The sequence below is a fragment of the Cygnus atratus genome, chromosome 1, assembly GCF_013377495.2.
Source record: "Cygnus atratus isolate AKBS03 ecotype Queensland, Australia chromosome 1, CAtr_DNAZoo_HiC_assembly, whole genome shotgun sequence".
NCBI lineage: Eukaryota > Metazoa > Chordata > Aves > Anseriformes > Anatidae > Cygnus > Cygnus atratus.
In genome coordinates, this window is record NC_066362.1 from 59,386,507 (window position 1) to 59,408,290 (window position 21,784).

General features: G+C 36.1%; 2 protein-coding genes across 6 annotated transcripts in view; one reads left to right on the forward strand and one right to left on the reverse strand.

Moving 5' to 3' along the window:
- Positions 1-13,562: 13,562 nt before the first annotated feature.
- On the forward strand, positions 13,563-14,986 carry PMCH (pro-melanin concentrating hormone). The gene is made up of 3 exons (XM_035559612.2): positions 13,563-13,874; positions 14,383-14,584; positions 14,849-14,986. Exons 1-3 carry the CDS (start codon positions 13,629-13,631, stop codon positions 14,896-14,898), a joined length of 498 nt encoding a protein of 165 aa, XP_035415505.1. The 5' UTR covers positions 13,563-13,628; the 3' UTR covers positions 14,899-14,986.
- Positions 13,877-21,784, reverse strand: part of PARPBP (PARP1 binding protein) — a 54,285-nt gene continuing 46,377 nt past the window's right edge. For 3 of the 5 annotated variants that reach the window (XM_035559561.2, XM_035559575.2, XM_035559563.2), the window contains 2 exons: positions 16,269-16,404; positions 13,903-15,602 (listed from right to left, as the gene is read on the reverse strand). In XM_035559561.2, the coding sequence (XP_035415454.1) occupies positions 15,268-15,602; positions 16,269-16,404 (471 nt within the window). In that variant the 3' untranslated portion in view covers positions 13,903-15,267. Of the gene's footprint in view, positions 15,603-16,268; positions 16,405-21,784 lie in introns of all 5 variants that reach the window. The other 2 variants (XM_035559582.2, XM_035559569.2) reach the window with 2 other exon arrangements.

The following is a 21,784-nucleotide window of genomic DNA, read 5'->3' on the forward strand; positions in this document are numbered from 1 at the left end:
CTTCCCTTTGTCCAGCATGCAGGGGTCACATCAGGAAAGGACTATTAGCCACAAATGAACCTAAAAATTTAGCAGTAATGAAAGGAATCACTCTTACTCATACAAGCAAAACATATAAGCACTCTTTTCCAAATGGGATATATCATATGATCAGCTTGAAAGGGAAAAAGCTACATTTATTTCATAACATAACCTTTCCTCATCAGCAAGACCTACAAACATCTCTAAATTGCAAACCAGTCTTACCGTCTATTGACTTGACACCTTCCATCTTTGCCAGCTGGCTGTAGGGATCTTCTAGGCTTTTCCCTCGGAAGCCTCCAAAGACATAAGTTATTCTGCACAGGGTAGCACACATATCCCTTTGCTCTTTTGCATACCAGAGTGCTCACAGTTAGGATTAATATTTACATACATACCTGGCTGTCTTCCTCATCTTTTATAAAAGTAGGCAGTTTTTTCCAAGATCCAATATTGCCAGACACTTAAAGGTGATCTCATATAGCAAAATTTATCACTGACCTTTGACTGTATTATCTGCTTTTTGTCACCCTCTTGCCAAGACTAACATGCCTAGGATTTGTGGATTTCAACAAGCTGCCTTTCATTTTTATTGTTATTAGTATTATAAATAACTTGACAGAGAAACATTTACATTTCTCCATGTGAATTCCCCCCCACCCCACCCCCCCAAAAAAAAAAAAAAAGAAAGAAAGAAAAGAAAAGAACAAATACTCAGACATTGGTCTGACTTCTCTTCAGTCTAACGCCAACAACATCATTTTATTTTTTTTAAACTTGTGACATTTTAACATGTAAGATCAGATATTCCATTGTCTGGCCAAGCTGGAAATAACAAGCCAATACAAAGATCTCTATGAGACCTATTTCCAAGTCACAGAACACTCCAAGATAGCACACTTTAGAAGAAAACTATGCTTTCATTTAAGTGTATGTTTACACACATAACTTTAATGAAAAACTTTTGCTGATCAATATCTGAAGTGTTCTGCATTTATATTCACTCTGCTCTACCTATGAGCAATTTTGGACAAAGAGTATCTAAATAGTCTGTTTTTCTGACCAAGGAATGTAGAAAGTTGCATTCAGACTTTTTAATTCTTAAAACACTAGTACTGTAGCGGATGGTATATGCAGAATATATTTATAAACACCACTTACAAATGTCATTGATTTGGCTCCCACACATGAAACTTCTGTGCAACACAGACCCATTATGTTTTCAATTTATTGTATATCTAGGCACATACACAGAGGTAACAAAACACATCATTTTCATTTGCAAGCTGAGTTCAACGTATATCATTCTTTCCAAAATAAATGCTGGAATACATCATCAATATAAATGGCTTATCTCTATATTTAAAACTATAATTAACAATTACTTCAGATATAAAAACTGCCCTCTGTCAATTTTACTACACTTTCACAATTCTTGTTCATTATCTGATGGCCTAATTCTCTTTTCCTAAAATGAGTATAAATCTAAGACTAATTATAAGTTTTAGTTCAGAGATCTCTTTTGGTTGATAAAATGTTTATGATTTAGCAAACCCCATCTCTAAATGATTACAAGAAGTAACCAGCCAGTGTTTAAAATGAGAGGAAATGTTATGTAAGCTTCTCTTGATAATTAAAACCAATTTTTCATTAAGCATAACAGCTCTCACAGAAATATGTAAAGCTAATGACAATACCTAGCAAAATGCAGAGCTTGCCTATTTCTAATTAAAAAATACTTAAAGGACTGCAATCAAGTACGTCATCGGAAGCATGATTTTGCACAATCATCATGTGGCAAATACTGCAGGGACAATCTTGTTCAATATAATCAATGTCATATGTAACTATTTAGCTTTTGTACCCGTTTTAGTATGCTGATGATAAACAATTTCCTTACCATTCTAGAAATGTTTGCCTGTTTATGAAAGAAAATTCAACAACAGGAAAAAATCCAGATGATTGCAATTGATACATTTTTCTAACACCAAAACACTGTTGGGTTTTAAGATTATCTATGACTTCATCTACAAAAATATTCAAGAGATATGTAATCAGAAATGATGCTGCAATGAGAGTGACAAATAGGGGCCAGTATGCTAGTGCTCTTAAACACCTAGACTATAGAAAGACTATGAAAATATTGTAATTGTAAGAAACATTTTTTTCTTTGAACTTATATATTTGAGGAGGCAAATGGACAGCTTGGCATCTACCCCAGACATCTTTGTATCTTACCATATAGTTCTTCACATATTAATCCATGATTTCTCTAACATACATATTCCATTTTCAGCCAATGTTACATATTATGCATAAATCAGAAATTAGGTCAGATTCAGAAGCCAAGTAGGTCCTATTCTTTGTACCAAATTGTCAAGAACTGTGGAACTATTCCACATAGGCTGACTTTTCTGTATTTTCTCTGACTTCTGTTTCTCTTACTGCTTAATGACCCTATGGAATGCACTAAATATGCACTTGCTGCACATTCATTAAATATGAACAAAAAAATGGCTCTCCGTCACTTCCCACCAACGAATATTTTGACTCAGCATTACATATTTGTAGCTGTGTATGTCACTCTCCATTACTTGCCACCAATGAACATAAAGTTTCCACATTTGAAAGTCCAGTAACATATTTTGTGAAATGGTCTATGACTTTATTAAGTATATTAATGTAAAATGCATTAATTACATTTTAGAATTAAAAGTCATAAGAACTGTGTATGAAACAGACATCACAAATGCCAATGTTTAGAAAAGTTGTTAACAATTAAAAGTTTTTTGTGCAAGAAACAGTGATATTGCATGGCAGATATTTTTGACTTGCAAGACAGAAAGAACGAGTTCATCACTTCGGGTTAAAAATACTTACACTAAGTGTTAAATTCAGAGATTTCTTCATTAAGGAAATGAACAAGAAAAAAATTCATTAGAAAAGATCAGAAAGAAAACCATCTCTCTCTGATCACTTACAGGTCATGTTATTAAACTCGTTTCCACTCATTTTTATATCCTGGAGAAAAGCATTTTTATTGATTATTCCAGATTCTTTGGTAGATGAACTAATAAATCAGATAGACAATTCAAGTTAAATATACATCTCCTGGAGTAAGATCTATGAATTAAAAGAAAGTTAAGATAATTTTATACTTAATTTAGGAACCATAAAATTACACTGAGATGTAAAAATGAATTCAGAATTATAAATCACAGAATAGCTTAGGTTGGATGGGACCTCAGCAGACCTTTTAGTCCAGCTCCTGCTCTAAGCAGGGTCAGCTACAGCATGTTGTTCAGGGTCTTGTTCTGTCAGGTTTGAGTACCTCCAAGAATGGAGAATCTACAATCTTTTTGGGCAACCGATTCCATTACATAATCACCACCCTTTCATGATATTTTATTTCTTATGTTTAAGTGGAATTTCTTATGTATCATATTGCGTCCCTTGACTCTTTTCCTTTTGCTGGATACCACTAAAAAGAGTCTGTCTCTGTGTTCCTTACTACCTTCTATTTTGTATGTATACACATCGATAAGATCCCTCTTTAACATTCTCTTTACAAGGCTAAACAGCCCAAGCAATCTCAGCCTCTCCCTGTTTGTTAGATGCTCCAATCGTTAAGGCATACATGTGGCCCATTGCTGGACTTGCTCCAGTATGTTCGTGTACTGGAGAGTCTGGAACTTCATACAATACGCTACTCTAGATGTAGCCTCATAATTGCTGAGAAGGGAAGAATCGCTTCCTTGAGCTGTGGACAATGCTCTACCTAATGCAGCCTGGGATATTGTTGTTTTTTCTTACAAGGGCATATTCCTGCTTATACTCATTATTATAGTCAACCCACCAGGGTTGCAGAGGCTTTTCTGCAAAGCTGCTAAATAAAAAAATGCTTTTGCTAATGGTCAAGAAGCGAGCCATTTTCTTGTTCTCAGTATGTTTGGAAATGGTTTAGAGAATGAGCTGCTCCGTCACCTTACAATTTAGAAAACAAAGCTTCTTTTCACACTAAAGATACTTGGTTACATAAAAGACCAAATATGGAGCTCCAGTCACACTCTCATATCTAGGGTTCATGGACCTACTCATGTACAGAGGCAGTTGTTAACAGGACAAGTTTTCAATGAGTGATTATGTATAATACCCTATAGCATAGAGTACTATAATACTTATAGTACCCTAGATACTTTTCCTTCTTCCAAAGTCTTCCTTTTGCTGCTAATAAATTTATAAAACACATCTTTGCCCTTCAGACCCCGCACCAGATTCAACTCCAGCTGGACTTTGCCTTTTCTAATCCAGCTGTATATGCTCAGACAGTATCTCTATAGCGCTCCCAGATCACCCAGATCTCCTTCCATTCCACTCATGAGTATGTTCGAGTTGTATCAGGAGCTCCTTGTTGATCAATGCAGATCTCCTGCCATCTTCTCTTGACTTTCTCTGCACGTTCTGATGAACTGCTCCTGAGCTTAGAGGAGGTAGCCCAGCTCTCCTAGACTCCTCTTCTCTCCAGGACCTCATTCCATGGGTTTCTTCCAAGCAGAACCTTAAACTAGCCCGTCTGCTGTTCTGAAATTAAAAGCTGTGATCCTATTTGCCCTGCAGTCTTCTCTCAGGATCTTGTACTCCACCATTCCATGGTCACTGCTGCCAAGGCCAGTCAAACCTTAAAATCCAGTTCCACAATATCGGTGTTATGTCCACCACAGTGCTACCCTTCATCATTTCTCAGTCACCTATGTTAAGAAATCATTTTTAATGCACTCCAAATGTCTTCCTGACTGCTTCTGCACTGCTGTATTGCCCTTCCAGTTGGCAGAAGTGTACAGAATTGACAGTATAATCCTATCTTAAACCTGACTGTTCTTTGCGAGGAACTGCCTATCATGTTTATTTAAAATTAATGTTTGCAATTACAGATGGCATCTTTGAATCAACAGGCAGTGGCAACCAATTCTTGCTCATGACTGTATGTGAGTCATATCTTAGAAACTGCAAATCAGCTTCCAGTTGAACTGAATCCAACCTTAGCAGTTCAGAAAAATATCCAATGGTTAAATTTTCATTAAACAGTAACGTCTAAGCATGAACTCTGTTAAATTATTAGAAGTTCAAGATTGTAACACTTTCTAACAGCACTGTTATGTGTATGTAGTAATTCAGAAGCAAAAATAATTTCCAGTTTATCTACTTTATTATCAAATATATATTGCAGATTATTCAAAATGATAAGTGTTCCATTCTATATAAAATGACATTACTATACTATCTTAAAAAATAATTGAGAAGACTGTCTCCAAATTCATGACTGGCTCAGTCAAGTGTAGGTGAACAGAAAAAGTTCAAGAAAAAATTATTGACACATGAAAAACTATGTAATAGAATATAGCATGTCAAAGAACATGTTCAAGAAATGAAACACGTTCCTTTAAAAGCTGCATTTACACGTAAATTTTCAAACGTAATGGATTTCCCTTCTCTTGTAACATTATTAATGGAACAACAGAACTGCTGGTCTAATCCTTCTTGTTTATCAGGCTCTGCTGAACTTATTAATGCCATCACTGTTAGCATTCATAGTAATTCTGATAAGGCTAGAAGAATGAGTCTTCCTTTATGCATAAAAGGCAGGATGTGGAGAAAACTCTCAATCTCATTCTTTGAAAAGGTCAGAGAAATTTAGACCAAAGAGTTAGTTTCCTGAAGCCTTTCTCACCAGGTCTTGCTTTACTTTACTTTATCTTGCTTTACTCTACACATTTGTGAGACACTGAAGAAGAAGAAACAACCATTTGTTCTAAGCTGACTGTCAAAGGTATTTCCTGTAGCTATATTCCATTCTTGTGTTCACATTCTCAACAGAAAGTAGAGAGGGAGTAGGATAAGAGAAACTACTGAAGAACAACAGATTCCATGTAAAAGTTTAAATGAGAGTAAGCCCCATTTATTAAAATATACTTTCAACTCTTTTCCTACATAGTTCTGCCATGTGTTCACTTCTCTGTCAACTAAGCTCTGCTGGAGTCTGATCTGCATAAAAATAAATAACATAGCTAACAGAGAGCTATTTTAGAAGTGGTTGAAATGATGGTAGCATTTCTGATATTCAAATGCTAGTTTCCAAAAATTTGGAATTAGGTTTGTGAGTAAGCAACGGGTAAAAGTAATCTTCACCTTGCATTTTGGCCAGGAAAAACATTTCTCAAAAACCTAGAAGAGGTAAGAAAAGAGTAAAAGTAATCTCTGTCTTCCATTTTGATCAAGAAAAACATTTCTCAGACATCTAGATGAGATTATAAGCTTGTACTATTTCTATTTAATATTAAGACAGTGCTGAATTTTGAATGTATAAATTTTTATATATGTACATATATATATTATTTTTGCAATAGGCAGGTTATTTTGAATGACAAGCTGGTTTAAAGTGCAATATAGTAAACAAAGATTCAACAGACTGTGGAGCAAAATCTATCATTGAGTTCAGATCTCAAATAGAACAACACTGGCAAATTGTTATACATCCAATGAGAATGTACATTCTGTACAGACAAAGCATTAATGAGTCACCCAGCTAAGGCTGTAACCTACATTGGTTCTACTCTTTGTGTATATGTACCACTTCCACTTAAAAAAAAATTAAAAAAATCTCGTATCCTGTGTACTCATCTGCCTCACACACACATGTATAGCAAAAAGGGCAGTGAACCATTGCTCCTTTCAATGTCACTTACAATTCAATGTCTATAGCAGGCAGTGACAGAAAAAAACAAAAAAAAAACAAAAAAAAAAACAGAGTATGTTATGGGATGTATACTGATAACATCTCAGAGAACCAGATATACTGTCAGCAGGTAATTATTCTTTGAATATGAATCAATGAGGATTCAACTGTGAATGGCAGACTGCATCTCCCAAAATGGTGAGACAGAGTAGTATGAGCTGCAAACAGTACTTTTATTCAAAATTTGGCATCCAAATAAATGACCAAATTGAAACAATAATGTCTGGCAAAGGTAAGTGCAGCAGTACATTTCCCAAAGAAGACAACTGATGTTGCTTGCCTTTGGGCAAAATGACTCTTGGTGTTCAAACAAACGCTAAACACAGGGATATACTAGGCTAACCATTTTTATTTCTTGCCAAGAAATGAACCAGACCTTACAAAATGTAACTCTTGCTAAGGCAAATCTTTCACAATTCTTTATTATTGCAAATAATTTTTTGATATTTTTTTCAGAACAAGAATTCTAAGTTTCATAAAAACATCCCTGATTAAAACAACACTAGTTCATAACTAGAATAAGACAATTTAAAAGTAGATTGGTTTTCCTTCTATTTAACTAAAGTTTTGTGTAATTTTTTTATCTTGTGGCATTGATCTTTGTAGACCACAATGTTCACCTGTCCAATGGACTGCTCCTGCACATAACAATCCCAGCACCACTGTTTATAAACTTGTTCAAAGCTTGCTGAAAACACAGGATAACAATAATCCACCCATCTGGATTGTCAATATTAAGGATGCAGACATCTGCCAGAGTAATTTGGCTGACTCCACAAGGCCCTCATTTATGGGAATTACAAGGCATGCTGGCATAGAGATGCATACTATGTCCAGAAACTTATGTGATTTCTCCTGGACAGCTTCCATTGGAATCTCCAGTGTGACTGCCATTCTGTGCAGTAACTCTTGAAAACTTTTATAAGTATCTGGCTGTACTTTTGAATATCAGTGGTAGCACAGTCTCATCTGAAGACAAAGGTAATGCAATGTAGAAACTGTATGATTAACAGCCTGCAACTCCTCTTCCTCAGAGCCTGTGAGTCATGTTTCATCATATACAAAGTTCATATGTTTGGGATGAAAAAGACCTGGCTGTAATTGAGATAACAGAAACAGATAATATTCAAGAGAAAGTCTTGCAAGGATACAGTAATCACTAAAACATAATGCCAATCCTAGATCTTGGATAACGATCATAAGCACTGGAATAATGACCTACAGCTGTAATGAAGATATCACAAATATTGTAAGGTTCTGGACACCATGTGCTAGTAGCACATGAATGGCAGGAATAAACAGCAGAATAGTTAGTATGAACAACCGGAATGGGGAACAGCAGAAAAAATACCAGGTAGATTCTGTGTGGGTATTGAATTTCAATTCACAATAACACAACCAAAAGACCCAGCAGGAGAAACCCAGAACCATGCCTGAAGTATGTGACTCAGCCTAACGTATGAAAAGTTTATAAGAATATTTCTGTGCTCTCTTTAGGCATCACAGCTTCTTGTAAACACTTCTGACCTTTGTGTTCATTTCAGGAATTACTTACAGAATAGCATATCTCAAGAATGTACCTCGTGTCCAAAGCACTGTAAAAATACTTTGTGGACACATAATGCAATGTTATTGTTTCACAAGAAACAAGATTCTTAAAACCTGAGGCTTATACTCTGCCATAATAACAAAATATTAGTAGGAAAAAAAAAAAAACAGAGGAAAATGAAATTATTTTTAAACGGGAATGAAATGTAAAAGAGAACACAAAAATTAATACTATTGATAAAAAATTCAGGTAACGAACAGTCAAGTGTTTTGATTATTTTTTTTAACAAAGTGCTGATTTACTATAAACCTGGTCTGTGAAAAGCAATTGTGTCAGAGTTGGGTTCATTCATCTTACAGCCCCATGTGAGCAGTATATCATCTCAATGCAAACAGACTCAGAGGATTCAGTTCACTAAAAGAATTTGTAGTTGCGCGCATGGAACATAAATACACCTTCAGCAGAATTTATGGACAAGTAAAAGACCTGTGACAATATTGGTAATAAAATTCTTTTACCTTAACCAAATTTCTTTCATATGAATTTGGAAGCAGAGGAAGTGTTCCTGTTCTCAAATCCAAGCCATGGTCAGTCATAGGATCATTGTATATGAGCAACAGTACTCACTGCCCTTTACAGGGCTTGATCCACTAATGGTTCCAGGAGCACTGGTCCAGCACTTTCAAAAGGCAAATCTTCTAAAGAAATTCTCCTGTCTCAGTGCTAGTTATCCAAAACAAGTGACTCACTTCAGCATTGTCAAAACTGTATGAATGTTAATGGTGAAGAGTAGAAATTGCAGGAATTCTAGCAGACTTGCACAAGATAGCCAGGCTCATGGCTTCTCCCAGACATCATGAAGTCAAAGGCAGTTCAGAATTTCAGTTGCACCTCCTGCTTTTTTCTGGTTTTACTTAGCTGAAATTTACTTATCTCCCTGCAAAGAAAAGGGACTGCAGTCTTCCTCAGCCTCTTTTATTATGCTTACAAGGGAGCTCGTGCTGTTGGTTGGTTTCAGACAAATTAACTGTGTCTCATCCACAATAATTTTGTGCTGTAGGGTCTTTTCTCAGAAATACAGGTTTGTATTAAACACAGGTTTGTATAAAACAGACTAATTCAAACTCTTTTTACATAATAAGAACGTAAGTGCAAAGATGGCTATATAAACTACAGTTTGCTTGATGAGGTACAGTTGACTGAAGAGAACCAAATAGTCTAAAAAGACTTGCAAAACACCAGGCATCCTGGCAGACATAGCAAAGCAATCTCAAGGCAGACTGAGGTTAATAAAACTAAGAAAAGGATGTAAGTATTTCCTTTATACTCCGAAGTCCGAAGTTGTTCCTTGTGTTATGAGACCAAAAAGCTTCTATGCTTACAGATTTATGTTGAATCTAATAGCAGGACAAATAAAAGAGAAAATATGAAAAAAAAAAAGAAAGAAAAACCCACCTTATTCGAATTTGCTGTAATCAACAAGCCAATATTTATAATTCTGCCATTCAACCTTTGACTAGTGCTGCAGCTTTTATGCAGCATGCTCACAATCATGACTCCTTTTTGCTTTTTGCTGCAGTAAGAAGCCAATAGTCAATACTACTTGAGGAATATCTCTTCCTTCCACTTTTCTGATTGATTGAAAGTCCCTTAACAGTTACACATATCGCCATATCACCAATGGACTGTTTTGAAGAAGGTCTTTCAGAACAAGAAACTTAGCTGGGGGAAGATGAGGAATAGTTTTTGGTTGTCTGTTTGTTTTTAAACAGAGAAAAGAACAGTTCAATTAATGTTAAACAGCATATGGGCAAATTTTTCCCAAGAGACTACACCAATTTATTAGGTACAAAGAATCCTAAGAAAGGACTCAATGATGAATACACCTCTCATTATGATCAAAACCATTCAGAGTCCAATTACTTCTTAAATAAATGTGCCTAAAAATTAGTAGGCATTTGTATATGTATTATGTTCCTAAATACAAAAATGCTGAAGAAGCTTCATGTCCCCTTAGGTCTGGCTTATTGACTGTGTGAAGTAATAAAATGCAATGGCATATTCCCCAGCTGTTGCCAATTTGTTAGGCCAAAGTGAGGTGCTGCTCAAATAAGATTGAAAAAATATTAAAATAACTATTTTTGTGAGAGTTTTCTTTGCATTTTTATTGTCTAGAGATTTAGAGATTTTGAGTAAGCCCTGTAGCATAATGAACAAAGGTGCCCTTGTATTTTTGTGCTATTCTAAAATTCACTAAAATGATTTTTTAAGCTTGTTTAAAAACTTTCTTGCATAGTAAAGTTTTTCAATTCTGATACTTTAAAAAAAATTCTGGCTTTATATCAGATATACCTGTTTTATTTATTGCTCAACAGTTAATACTAAGCATTAGGCTCAAAAGCTATGCATGAAAATTATTCATGACCTGCAGATTTACTGAGGGGCTGCACTCTACCCCATTGTTCACATTGTTAATAAAGATATTAAACAGGACTGGACCCAGTATTCATTCCTGGGGTACTCCACTTGTTACATGAAAATTATTCATGCATGAGTATGGGAGAAATTCCAGGCCTCTGATGCCTTTGCGTACACAAATCTTGCAAAAATGTGTCAGGCTAGATGCTAGCTAGCCAGTCTCCAGACCATAGGTATTCTGTAATTAGATGGTAATTACCTTTTTGTTTAAAAGGCAGTATTGCTTAATTCACTCATTTATTTTCTATCTACTCACACAGTTCTTTCTATTCTATACTTCCTTGTTATTTCTTGCAACAGTGCGAAAAAGCTGCATGAAGATTATGTTTTCAGGCATTAACAAGTACATTTACCTAAGAGTAATCACAGAATGGCTGAGGTTGGCAGGGACGTCTGGTCATCGTCATCTGGCTCACACAGGGCCACCTAGAGTAGGTGGCCCTGGACCAGGTTCAGATGGCTTTTGAAGATCTCCAAGGAGGGAGACTCCACAACCTCCCTGGACAAGCTGGGCCAGTGCTCTCTCACCTGCACAGTAAAGAAGTTCTTTATCTGCACAGTAAAGTGCTTCCTGGTGTTCAGACAGCGCCTCCTGTGTTCTAGTTTGTGCCCATTGCCTCATCCTGGCAACTGAAAAAAGCCTGACTCCATCCTCTATGCACCTTCCCTTCAAGTATTTGTACACATTGGTGAGACCTCCCCCCTACGCCTCCTTTTCTCCAAGCTGAAGAGTCACATTTCTCTCAGCTTTTCCTCTTAAGAGATATGCTCCCATCCCTTAGTCATTTTACTGGACTCTTTCCATCTGTGTCCAAGTCTCTTGTACTGGGTGGCCCAGAATGGGACACAGTGCTCCAGGTGCAGCCTCACCAATTCTGAGCAGAGGAGAAGGATCACCTCTTGACCTGCTGGCACTCCTTTGCCTAATGCAGTCAAGAATACCCTTAGCCTTTTTGTCAGCAAGGGCACACTGCTGACTTACGTTCAACAGTGTCCACTAGGACTCCTAGGTCCTGTTCTGCAGAACTGCTCTCCAGCTGGGTGGCCCCCAGCATGCCCTGGCGCCTGGGATTGTTCCTCCCCAGGTGCAGGACTCTTCACTTCTCCTTGTTGAACTTCATGAGATTCTGGTCAACCCACCTGTCCAGCCTGTCAAGGCCGCTCTGGTTGGCTGCACAGCCCCTCTGGTGAGTCAGCCACTCTCTTTCGTGTTACCTGCAGATTTACTGAGGGGCTGCACTCTACCCCATTGTTCACATTGTTAATAAAGATATTAAACGGGACTGGACCCAGTATTCATTCCTGGGGTACTCCACTTGTTAATGGCCTCCAGCTACATTTTGCACCACTGACACCTACCCTCTGGGTTCAGCCATTCACTTAGTTTTAGAACCACTTCACTGTCTGCTCATCCAAGCTGTACTTCAACAACTTCTCTAGGACGTTCTTAATAAGAGCAAGAAGAGACAGTTGTAGTTTTAAAGCGTGCCTGAAACTAAATATGTGGACTGGCACTCAGACATATAAACGGAAGGTTTCATTTTTCATGTTTGTATAAGGACATAATGTATACTTGTTTGCAGCTACCACTGATGTGTTGTAGGCTGGTCAGTCTTACTTTGTCTTTCACTCCACATCACTGGTAGATACTTCTGATAGAAGACCATCAGAAAACAAGAACAACAACAAAAAAGAGAAGCAGTGCAAGAAATCACTTTTGCTAATAAAACAAAAATGTTGCTAATGTATGACAGTTCAGAGAAAAAGCATGAAAAGCAAAACAGAGAGTGAGGGATGAAAACAAGGGGGAAATGGTGCCCCTCCTGCTCAGTTTGTTGGTCAACTTCCTAGTGGTTTGCCTTGAATAGCAGGATGTTTGGTTCTACGCAGTACCCTAAAGGTTAAAATAAACACAAATTTAAGGGATGAGAACAAACTCAGAGGCACACAGTCAATGAATAGGCGGTTTGAATCATCGACATAAAGAGATTAGCTAAATTTGAGCTGGCCCCATTTGCTTTCCAGATGAAGTAAAAAATGTTATACAGAAAATCCTGCATTTCCTTCTACAGAATAATAGATATACTTCAAAGACTTTTTAAATTTAAAAATGAAGTTTCTTTCTACTTTTCTAGCAAGCATATCTGACTATATTTGTAGGTGGTAAATGTCCGTTTTTGGAAAGAAAATGCAGACAATTACTCAGGTATTAAAGAAGATTTCTAACATGAGCCCTTTGAATAATGAAACATAATGGACAAATTAATGACTTCAGCTCCAACACAGTAGTAGTCCAAGTTATTGTTAAATTTGAAGTTTTCCAGCTCTTTAATAGATCACTTTTGATCAAAAACTATGATAAATCACACCTTTACAACAGTCCTGCTTACTTATGTAAATTAGCTCCTTTTCTCAAATTGCCCTAAATGGATGTAAAGCTTTATAAACACTACAAATGGACATCCGTGTTTTCTGTGAACTTTGCTACCCTGATCCCTCTAAGGAGCTAATCTGTGCTGTTCTAAAAACATACAAAGAAACAAATTACCCATACTAAAGAAAAGTTTAAGTAGTTCTAAACAATAGATGGGATTAGAAGGTTTATACAAAAGGTTACTCCTTAATATGACTCATTTAAAGGAACTCATCAGCAATTGAAGTAGTTTCCATTCACTCTGTAAAATATATAAAGTGGACACAGATGGAGAACATGTTAATTTACAGCTGAAAAGCTTTCTTAGAACTTGAAAACTGCTTAACTTCTATGCAAGCATTAAGTAACTAAGAATGTGTATCTCATCGTATATGTTAATACTCTCTCTCTCTCTTTTTTCTCAAGGTTTCCTACTCTCAGTTTCAAAATCTCTGCAAAAGGTTGAAGATGAAGATATGTTGCTAACCACATTCAATCTAGGAAAAACTCTTCAAAATGGAGATAGAGCTGGAAAGAGAGGAGCTATACCTTTGCTGAAGCATTATATGGCTGAAGAAAGCTTTTTGGATGAAGAGGATGACAGAAACCCAAAGCTTTTTGTGAGTTTTCAGTTTTAAATTTTTTTATTAAGTGTAAAACAGAAATTCTCTTTATAGCCCTTTATAAGACAAATACAATAATTTAAAGCAATAACCTGGTGAATATAGGAAAAAAACAACAGCTAAGCATAATACACTCAAGACACTGCAAATACTTAATTCCAAGCTTTTAAATGCATAACCTGGGCAATTGAATTAAAATAAATAAATAAATAAAACCAGATTTTAGCAGATATATACGCAGTCAAAACTAGTGGGTAAAAAGCATATGTTTCAGTATCTCACTATATGCAGCAACAGGTTTCCAACTTCACCAAATATGACAGACATTATCTTAAAGTATACTTTTCCATAAAACTGTTTCAGCCAAAGACATAATGCCGGTCATTACTTGCTTTTAGATGTTATGTTGAATGATAAAATACTTGTATTGATAATTTAAAAAGTCAACACAACTGGTTATATCTTTTTCAAGACAAACAGTTACTCTTGTTTTCTCTTAAAACAGGGCACAGGCTCCAGAGATGATTTCTTAAATCATGCTATGCCAATCAATGTGGGCAGGAAGCAACTACCTTATCTTGCACTGAAGGGAGCCATGGCTTTTCCAGCTGACACTGAAATTCAGAATATTGAATCAATACAGGAAAGAGAGACTGCAGATGAAGAAAATTCAGCTAAATTCCCTATAGGAAGGAGAGATTTTGACAGTAAGTGTATTTTCATTTTTTAACACATATTATTTTTCTAGTAAAGTATAGTGCAATGTCTCTGACGCCATTTGATAACAACTCATTTAGAAAATCCATGGGATATTTGGGATTTGTTAGGGCTGAGTAAATCCCACATTTCCAATTTACTTCTGCTGTATTTGGTTGGGTGTATGAAAGGCATTTGTTAAAATAACAATATTTCCAGAGACCATAAAGACTCCTAGTTCTCTGATGTTTTAAACTTCCACATTTTTCCTGTAGTGCTCAGGTGTATGCTGGGAAGAGTCTATCGACCTTGTTGGCAAGTCTGAAAATGACTGACCTACACCACCTTCTTTGAGAAAGATTAAACATTTTATTATGAATTTAACATGATTAAAAGTTATTGTGCTTTAGTGTCGCTATACATATGCATCTAAAATACTTTTACATCACAATGTAGAGGGAAACGTAATTCACTACCGAAAAGAGAACATAGTTGTAACTACTGTTGTACTGTAATCAAAAAAAATAAAATACTTCTGCATAATCCAGACTTGTAAATATTTGTCTAATATTACACACAAGCTATTTGCACTTATTTGAGTATAAAGGGAAGCAATTCATGATTTTCACCCTTCACTTGCAAAATTTTACAACTTCTGAAAGAGTCAACAGACCACGTATGTCAAAATAAAAACTTACAGTCGAAAAAATTGAGTTAATTTTGCCTGACCAGCAATCAATTTATTCTTGCTTGCAGTTTTGTTGTTCTTTCTTTTTCCATCAATTTTGCTGTCCAATTTCTTCTGAGGGTGGTTTGAAGTCTTACGTTTCTTAGCATTTTTTGGCAAAGATAATTCACTTTCCTCATCACAGATAACTTTGTCATTATTCAAATCCATCTGTTCATTCCTGAAGTTCTTTTTTCTTGGCCGACAACTCAGTTTTCCCATTTCTGTATAATTTCTATTCTGATGAACATTTTCAGAAATAGTTCCAAGCACTGGTATGTCAAGACATGAATTCATACCTTCTGTCATATAAGAGTATCAAAAACATATGTGAAAAATTAAAAATATTACCTGGAATTATTCATCTGTTTTCTATCAGAGGACTGTCAAGTGATTTTTAATCAAAATGATTGCTTTATAAAGCAAAGAAAAACTATTCTGGTCATTGCAGTTACATTCGCTACGTGTTAAGTACACTGCCTTTTTAAAATGATATTGCTAAAAATATGTTATGGCACATGAATTAGGGAAGTGGATTTAAAGTTTTAAGATATTGGAAAAGATGCTTAAAGAGCCTAGAAATTACATATATGATATTGCTTCTAGTGGAGTAACCCAAATGTGTCTTTTCTTAATCGCAAAAATATAAATTTCAGTTAGCTTGTTTACATAATATAAGAAGAAAGTGTATATTTTACACTATATTGTGTAAAATATATTTTTTTTTTACTTTAAGATAGCATTAATACATACGTTTCAAAGATATTTAAATTTTTAAAACATTAGCATTACAATTTTAATATAAAGGCATTTGCATCACACAATATACAAAATAATGAGAGGTCAATTTCTTCTTGAAAACATATTTATACCTGAGTTTTACTAAAGCCTTCTCTGATAACACTTGAAATATTAGCTATCACATTCACTTATTCAATTTTACTACAGCTTAACTGTGAAATATTTACCTTGTAAATGTTGCTTTGGTGCAGGATGTTCACAGGTTGACATTTGGCTACTGCTGAAGAAACCATGACCCTCTATCTCACTCAATTCATTTTTATATGTACATGCAAACTGAGATTTGATCGAAGATTGCTTCATCTGTAAATAGTAATTGACATTATCTTTACTTATAGAAGTAAAAGGCATCACTTGCAAGACTAATAATATACTAAGTTTCCATTCTCCTGTCTTGAAAGTTTTAGATCAAATACTAGAAAAATGAGTATACTCACATCAAAAATGTTTATATGAAGTACTCATTTACAAAGTATATAGCCTTTCAAGAATACTTACAACAGTAACACTGAAAAAAGGATGACAGCTAATATAAATTAAGCTTCAATATACTTGTATCTAAAACTTCAGTATAAAGTATTATTTCACATCTCTCTTTGGTAAATTTCAGATTTTCCATTTAATCGCAGAATAAAGGCATTTCCATATTGAATGCCTATGCCCAACTCCACATTTGTCAAAACATACCCACACACCCTAAATTGCCAGAAATCTACAATATTGAAGAACGCTACTGTATCTGGTTCTGCATGTCCATGTCTGCCTCCTAGTCCTGGAAGCAAGTAACCTAGCCCTATAGCACAAACAAATCAAAATATATGGCTTATCTACAAAAAATTGTACAGAAATTTTAATATAGTCAATATATCTATATTTACTGGAAGCAGTGGTTCCAGGTCAACTTTCCTCAGTTTATGGTTAGCTTACAGTTTTTCTGACTATCACTTAGAATTTCAGGGTCAAGCTTTGTACTTTCTGGCCAATTTATCACAAATGCTATATACTCTGCAAGACAAATTGTGTCCTCACTACTATTTGAAGTTCTACTGAATTATATAAAATATATTGAAAGGTACAGCGTGGATTAGAAGTTCTAGCTAATAATTACACTACAATGGCACAGGTAAATCCAAATAAATGCGAACTGAATAAGTGACGCTATAGAAATATCAGGAAAAAGAAAATGCAAGAAATGTCACAAAAGGAATACTATTTTTTTTGGACTGGATTTGGTGAATAGGAAGCTTACAGCCACTTTTCAGGTTAAAAAGTTTGCATTATACAACTCCACTTTTCTTCTTTGAGTTCAAGTTTCAGCCCTACAGACGTTTTAGTTCCAACTCAAAATTTCAAATTCAGACAGAATAACAGAAAATAACACATTGCCAGAAACCTCCTTTTACAGGGGCCTTCATCCACAAAATTCAGTCACAGTTTATGCCAGTCTCATCAGATACTGCTTTTAACCACATAAACCAACAGACTCCAGCTTTTTAACACTGAGATGCAGCCTAAGTATATCTCCAGGATAGCGCAGGTTTTTGTTGTTGCTGTGTTGTTGTTTTTAAAGAAACATTTTTTCTGACTTAATATGCCCATACCCATGTAGTCTTACTTAAAGTTTTGCTATGGTCTTTTCCATGGGCTTTAGGGGAATCTTTGGCACCTTGAGCATCTTCTCCTCCTTCTTTACTGAGGTTGGTGTCTGCAGAGTTGTTTCTCTCATTTTTCTCACTCCTTTCTTACAGCTACCATTCAGTGTGTTTTGTTTGTTTGGTTGGTTGGTTTTGTTTTGTTTTTACCGTTTCTTAAATATGTTGTCACAGAGATGCCACCAGCATCACTGATGGGCTCAGTTTTGGCCAGTGGTGGGTCTCTTTTGGAGCCAGCTGGAACTGGCTCTGACCAACATAGGGGTAGCTCTTGATCTCTTCTCATAGAAGCCACAACTCTAGGCCTTCTGCTACCAAAACCTTGCCACATAAACCCGGTACAGAAGGATAAAGCAACTATACCCAAATAATCAGACAGATAATTTGAAATAATTAAAAAAAAACAGTCTAATCTTGTTTAATTAAATTTAATATCCTAATTTATATGTTTATTTTAATCAGAATATAAGGGGCTTAAATTTTGTTTAGTTTAAGAATTAATATTAATAGAAATATTAAAACATAATTTTAAGTTTCCTGGGTTTGCTATTTTTCTTCAATACTTCATCATAATCCTTTTAAATCCGCTCAATCCTCAATTATTGTTCAGTAAATGACACAAATCAAAAATTATGCAACAATATCTTGCACAGAATTCTATCACATATCCTTATTGCAAAAGGCAAATAAGCTACAATTTATTCTGAGCTGATGAAGATATAATATATGCAGCACAAAAAAAAAAAATCAAAGAAAGCTTGATAGTTAGTGTTCTATAAACAACAACGAATTCAGTTGTTTTTTGGGATATCAGGGTTTCCTTTTTACCACTCTCACCTGACACTTCAGTAATTTAGTTTGCAGGGATTAGAATATGTGGCGTTAAAGGACTGAAGTAAAGATCAAATACTGAAAAAGTTTCACAAACTCATCTGTCTTCATTTCAACTGCACTGAAGCTTGAAATATGCTTCAAAACTTTACTCTGTGTCATATCACATGCCATTTAGTCATTTACAAACATTATACAAAGCTCTACCAAATACAACTGTTTCAGCTGATGCTACTACTAACCTAGAGGATTTATATGAATTAAGAGTGCAAAACTAGACTTGTTGAAACAGTCAAACTTTCTTTCTGGTCTAGGAATGTATATTTGCCAGTACAACAACTGCATTACATTGAGTTAGCAACAAGCAAATTTTAATAGCCTGAAGGCAGAACAAAAGAGCACTAGTGTAGTGTTGAAATAAAATGTAAAGCTTTTCTGGAAAGTTTTTAAAGATAAAAGAGCAACTTACAATTTGATTGAAAAACACAAAACAAAGCCTTTCAACAACCTGAAATAGCCCTAAAAACGAGAGGTTTTGCACGTTAAATTCCCTGAACTCCACTCACGTCACCACCCCAGTAACCCACAGCTCTGGGAGAGTGAAAAGATGTTGAGAGCTCAACTTGCTAATCAAGTAGTTGCACATAAGTTGTGTGAAATTAACTCATACTTAGTGTCCCTGTTCCTTTTCACAAGCAAGAAGGATGTTATTGTTGTACTTATATGGATAAAGAAATTCTGTCGCATTTCATATAATGGGGTTTACTGTTACTATTGTTCAGCTGCAAGAAAGTAAAACAGAATATAAGACATGCTGTGTTCAGCACATGTAGGTCAGTTAGTAGCCCTAATGAACAGAATATGTAACACATTCTCCCACCTTGACTTCTGTACCTAAAGGAGCATTTCAGTTCCTTGAGATGCCAACATAAAACATTCACATTTATATAAAATATTAATGGTGTATGCTCTATTTATTTCTAAAAGTTAGTTGATAATCTATTCCAGATCTCCTTCCACCATCTGCATACAGACAGTACTGCCAATAGTTAGTCAGTAAGAATGTTGAGATTTGTTTTTTATACACTGGAATAGCATAATAGAATTTGAAAACCTACATCAGTAACAACAAACACATGTTTTTATTTTCTAGCCAAACAATTAGAGTACTATTTGGAAAAGGAAAAGAGAGATAAAAAGGAAGAGAAAATGTATTCTCTGCACCCTTACCCTTGTTATTTTAGAAAAAGTAGTAAAGGTAAATTGAAAAAAAGGAGTGCAAAGGGAAGAGAATGAAAAGAATAAATGGTAAATGTCATCACCAAAGCAAGGTATCATGTTATACAACCATGAAAAATGTCCTCATAGCTAATTACCTAATAGCTCAGGTAATAGCAAGCTTTTACTGCTTATCTAAGCTGCTATCATATTTGAGAAGTCGTGGCAGTTCAGCGAAGTTCCTGCTGACTGGAAGAAAGGAAACATAACCCCCATTTTTAAAAAGGGAAAAAAGGAAGACCTGGGAAACTACAGACCAGTCAGTCTCACCTTTGTGCCTGGCAAGATCATGGAGCAGATCCTCCTGAAAACTATGCTAAGGCACACGGAAAATAAGGAGATGATTGGTGACAGCTAACATGGCTTCACTAAGGACTGATTGTGCCTGAAAATCTGGTGGCCTTCTACAACAGGGTTACAGCATTGGTGGATAGAGGAAGAGCAACCGACATCACCTACCTGGACTTGTGCAAAGCATTTCATACTGTTGGTGACATGGACAGTGGGATTGAGTGCACCCTCAACAAGTTTGCCAATGACACCAAGCTGTGTGGTGTGGTCGACATGCCGGATGGAAGGGGTGCCATCCAGAGGGACCTTGACAGGCTTAAGAGGTGGGCCTCTGTGAACCTCATGAGGTTCAACAAGGCCAAGTTCAAGGTCCTGCATCTGGGTCAGGGCAACCCCAAATACAAATACAGGTTGGGCAGAGAATGGATTGAAAGCAGCCCTGATGAGAAGGACCTGGGGGGTGTTGGTTGACAAGAAGCTTGGCATGAGCCAGCAATGTGCACTTGCAGCCCAGAAAGTCAACTGTATCCAGAGCTGCAAGAAAAGCAGCATGGCCAGCAGGTGGAGGGAGGTGATTCTGTCCCTCTAATCTGCTCTCATGAGCCCCCACCTGGAGTGCTGCGTTCGGCTCTGGGGTCCCCTTTTAAGAAGAGCATGGACCTATTACAACGAGTCCAGAGGAGGGCCACAAAGATGATCAAGGGGCTGGAGCACCTCTCCTATGAAGACTGGCTGAGGGAGTTGGGGTTGTTCAGGCTGGAGAAGAGAAGGCTCTGGGGAGACCTTGCAGCTGCCTTCCAGCACTTAAAGGGAGCCTACAGGAAAGCTGGGGAGGAACTCTGTCAGGGAGTACAGTGATAGGACAAAGAGTAATGGCTTAAACTATGATTTTGCCAAATCCATCATTTTTTTGGGGGGGGGGTGACATTATACCAGCTTTTTGCTATCCTAAATTAACTCACTACTGATTTGAAAACAGCCACAAATCACATCATTATTGGGTTTTGAGAGTACTCAAAATTCACAGGCAGGGATCCTTGGAAAGTAGTCTAGGGGTCTTGTAGAAACAAAAATGGTATTTTCGACACAAGTATGGTTTATCAAATAAATGATTCCAGAAAGTAATAAAAACTTTCTTTGGATTTTGTGCTGACATAACCTTTGTCTCCCCTTCCCCTTTCTCCTCCAGGTACTCATCTTTTTGGCACACTTCATACCCATAGAAACTACTAATAAGTTTAGCGTTCCTAATAATCATATTCCAGTCAGAAAATTTCTTGATACTATAGATGAGAGAACTACCTGAGGAGGATTATTTTCTCCGTTGCTATGAATTTTCTCTTCACAATTATAGTGGGCATACAGAAAACTCTTGATAACTTCCTGTTGATAGTTTTCCAAGTCACAGTTTATTTGTGCTGGAATCACAAATAGGCAAAAACAATTTTCTCAAGTAACAGCATTTAGGGAACTAAGCAATGAAGAATAACAGAAATGCTTGAAGCTAGATATTAAGTCATTTTACATAAGCATGAACAAGTCACATGAGAAAGGCAGACTGGAATTTTTTGCTTTGTGGAGCTTTTTCTTTGGAAGGATTTCTATACACAGTAAAATTACAATGAACTTAA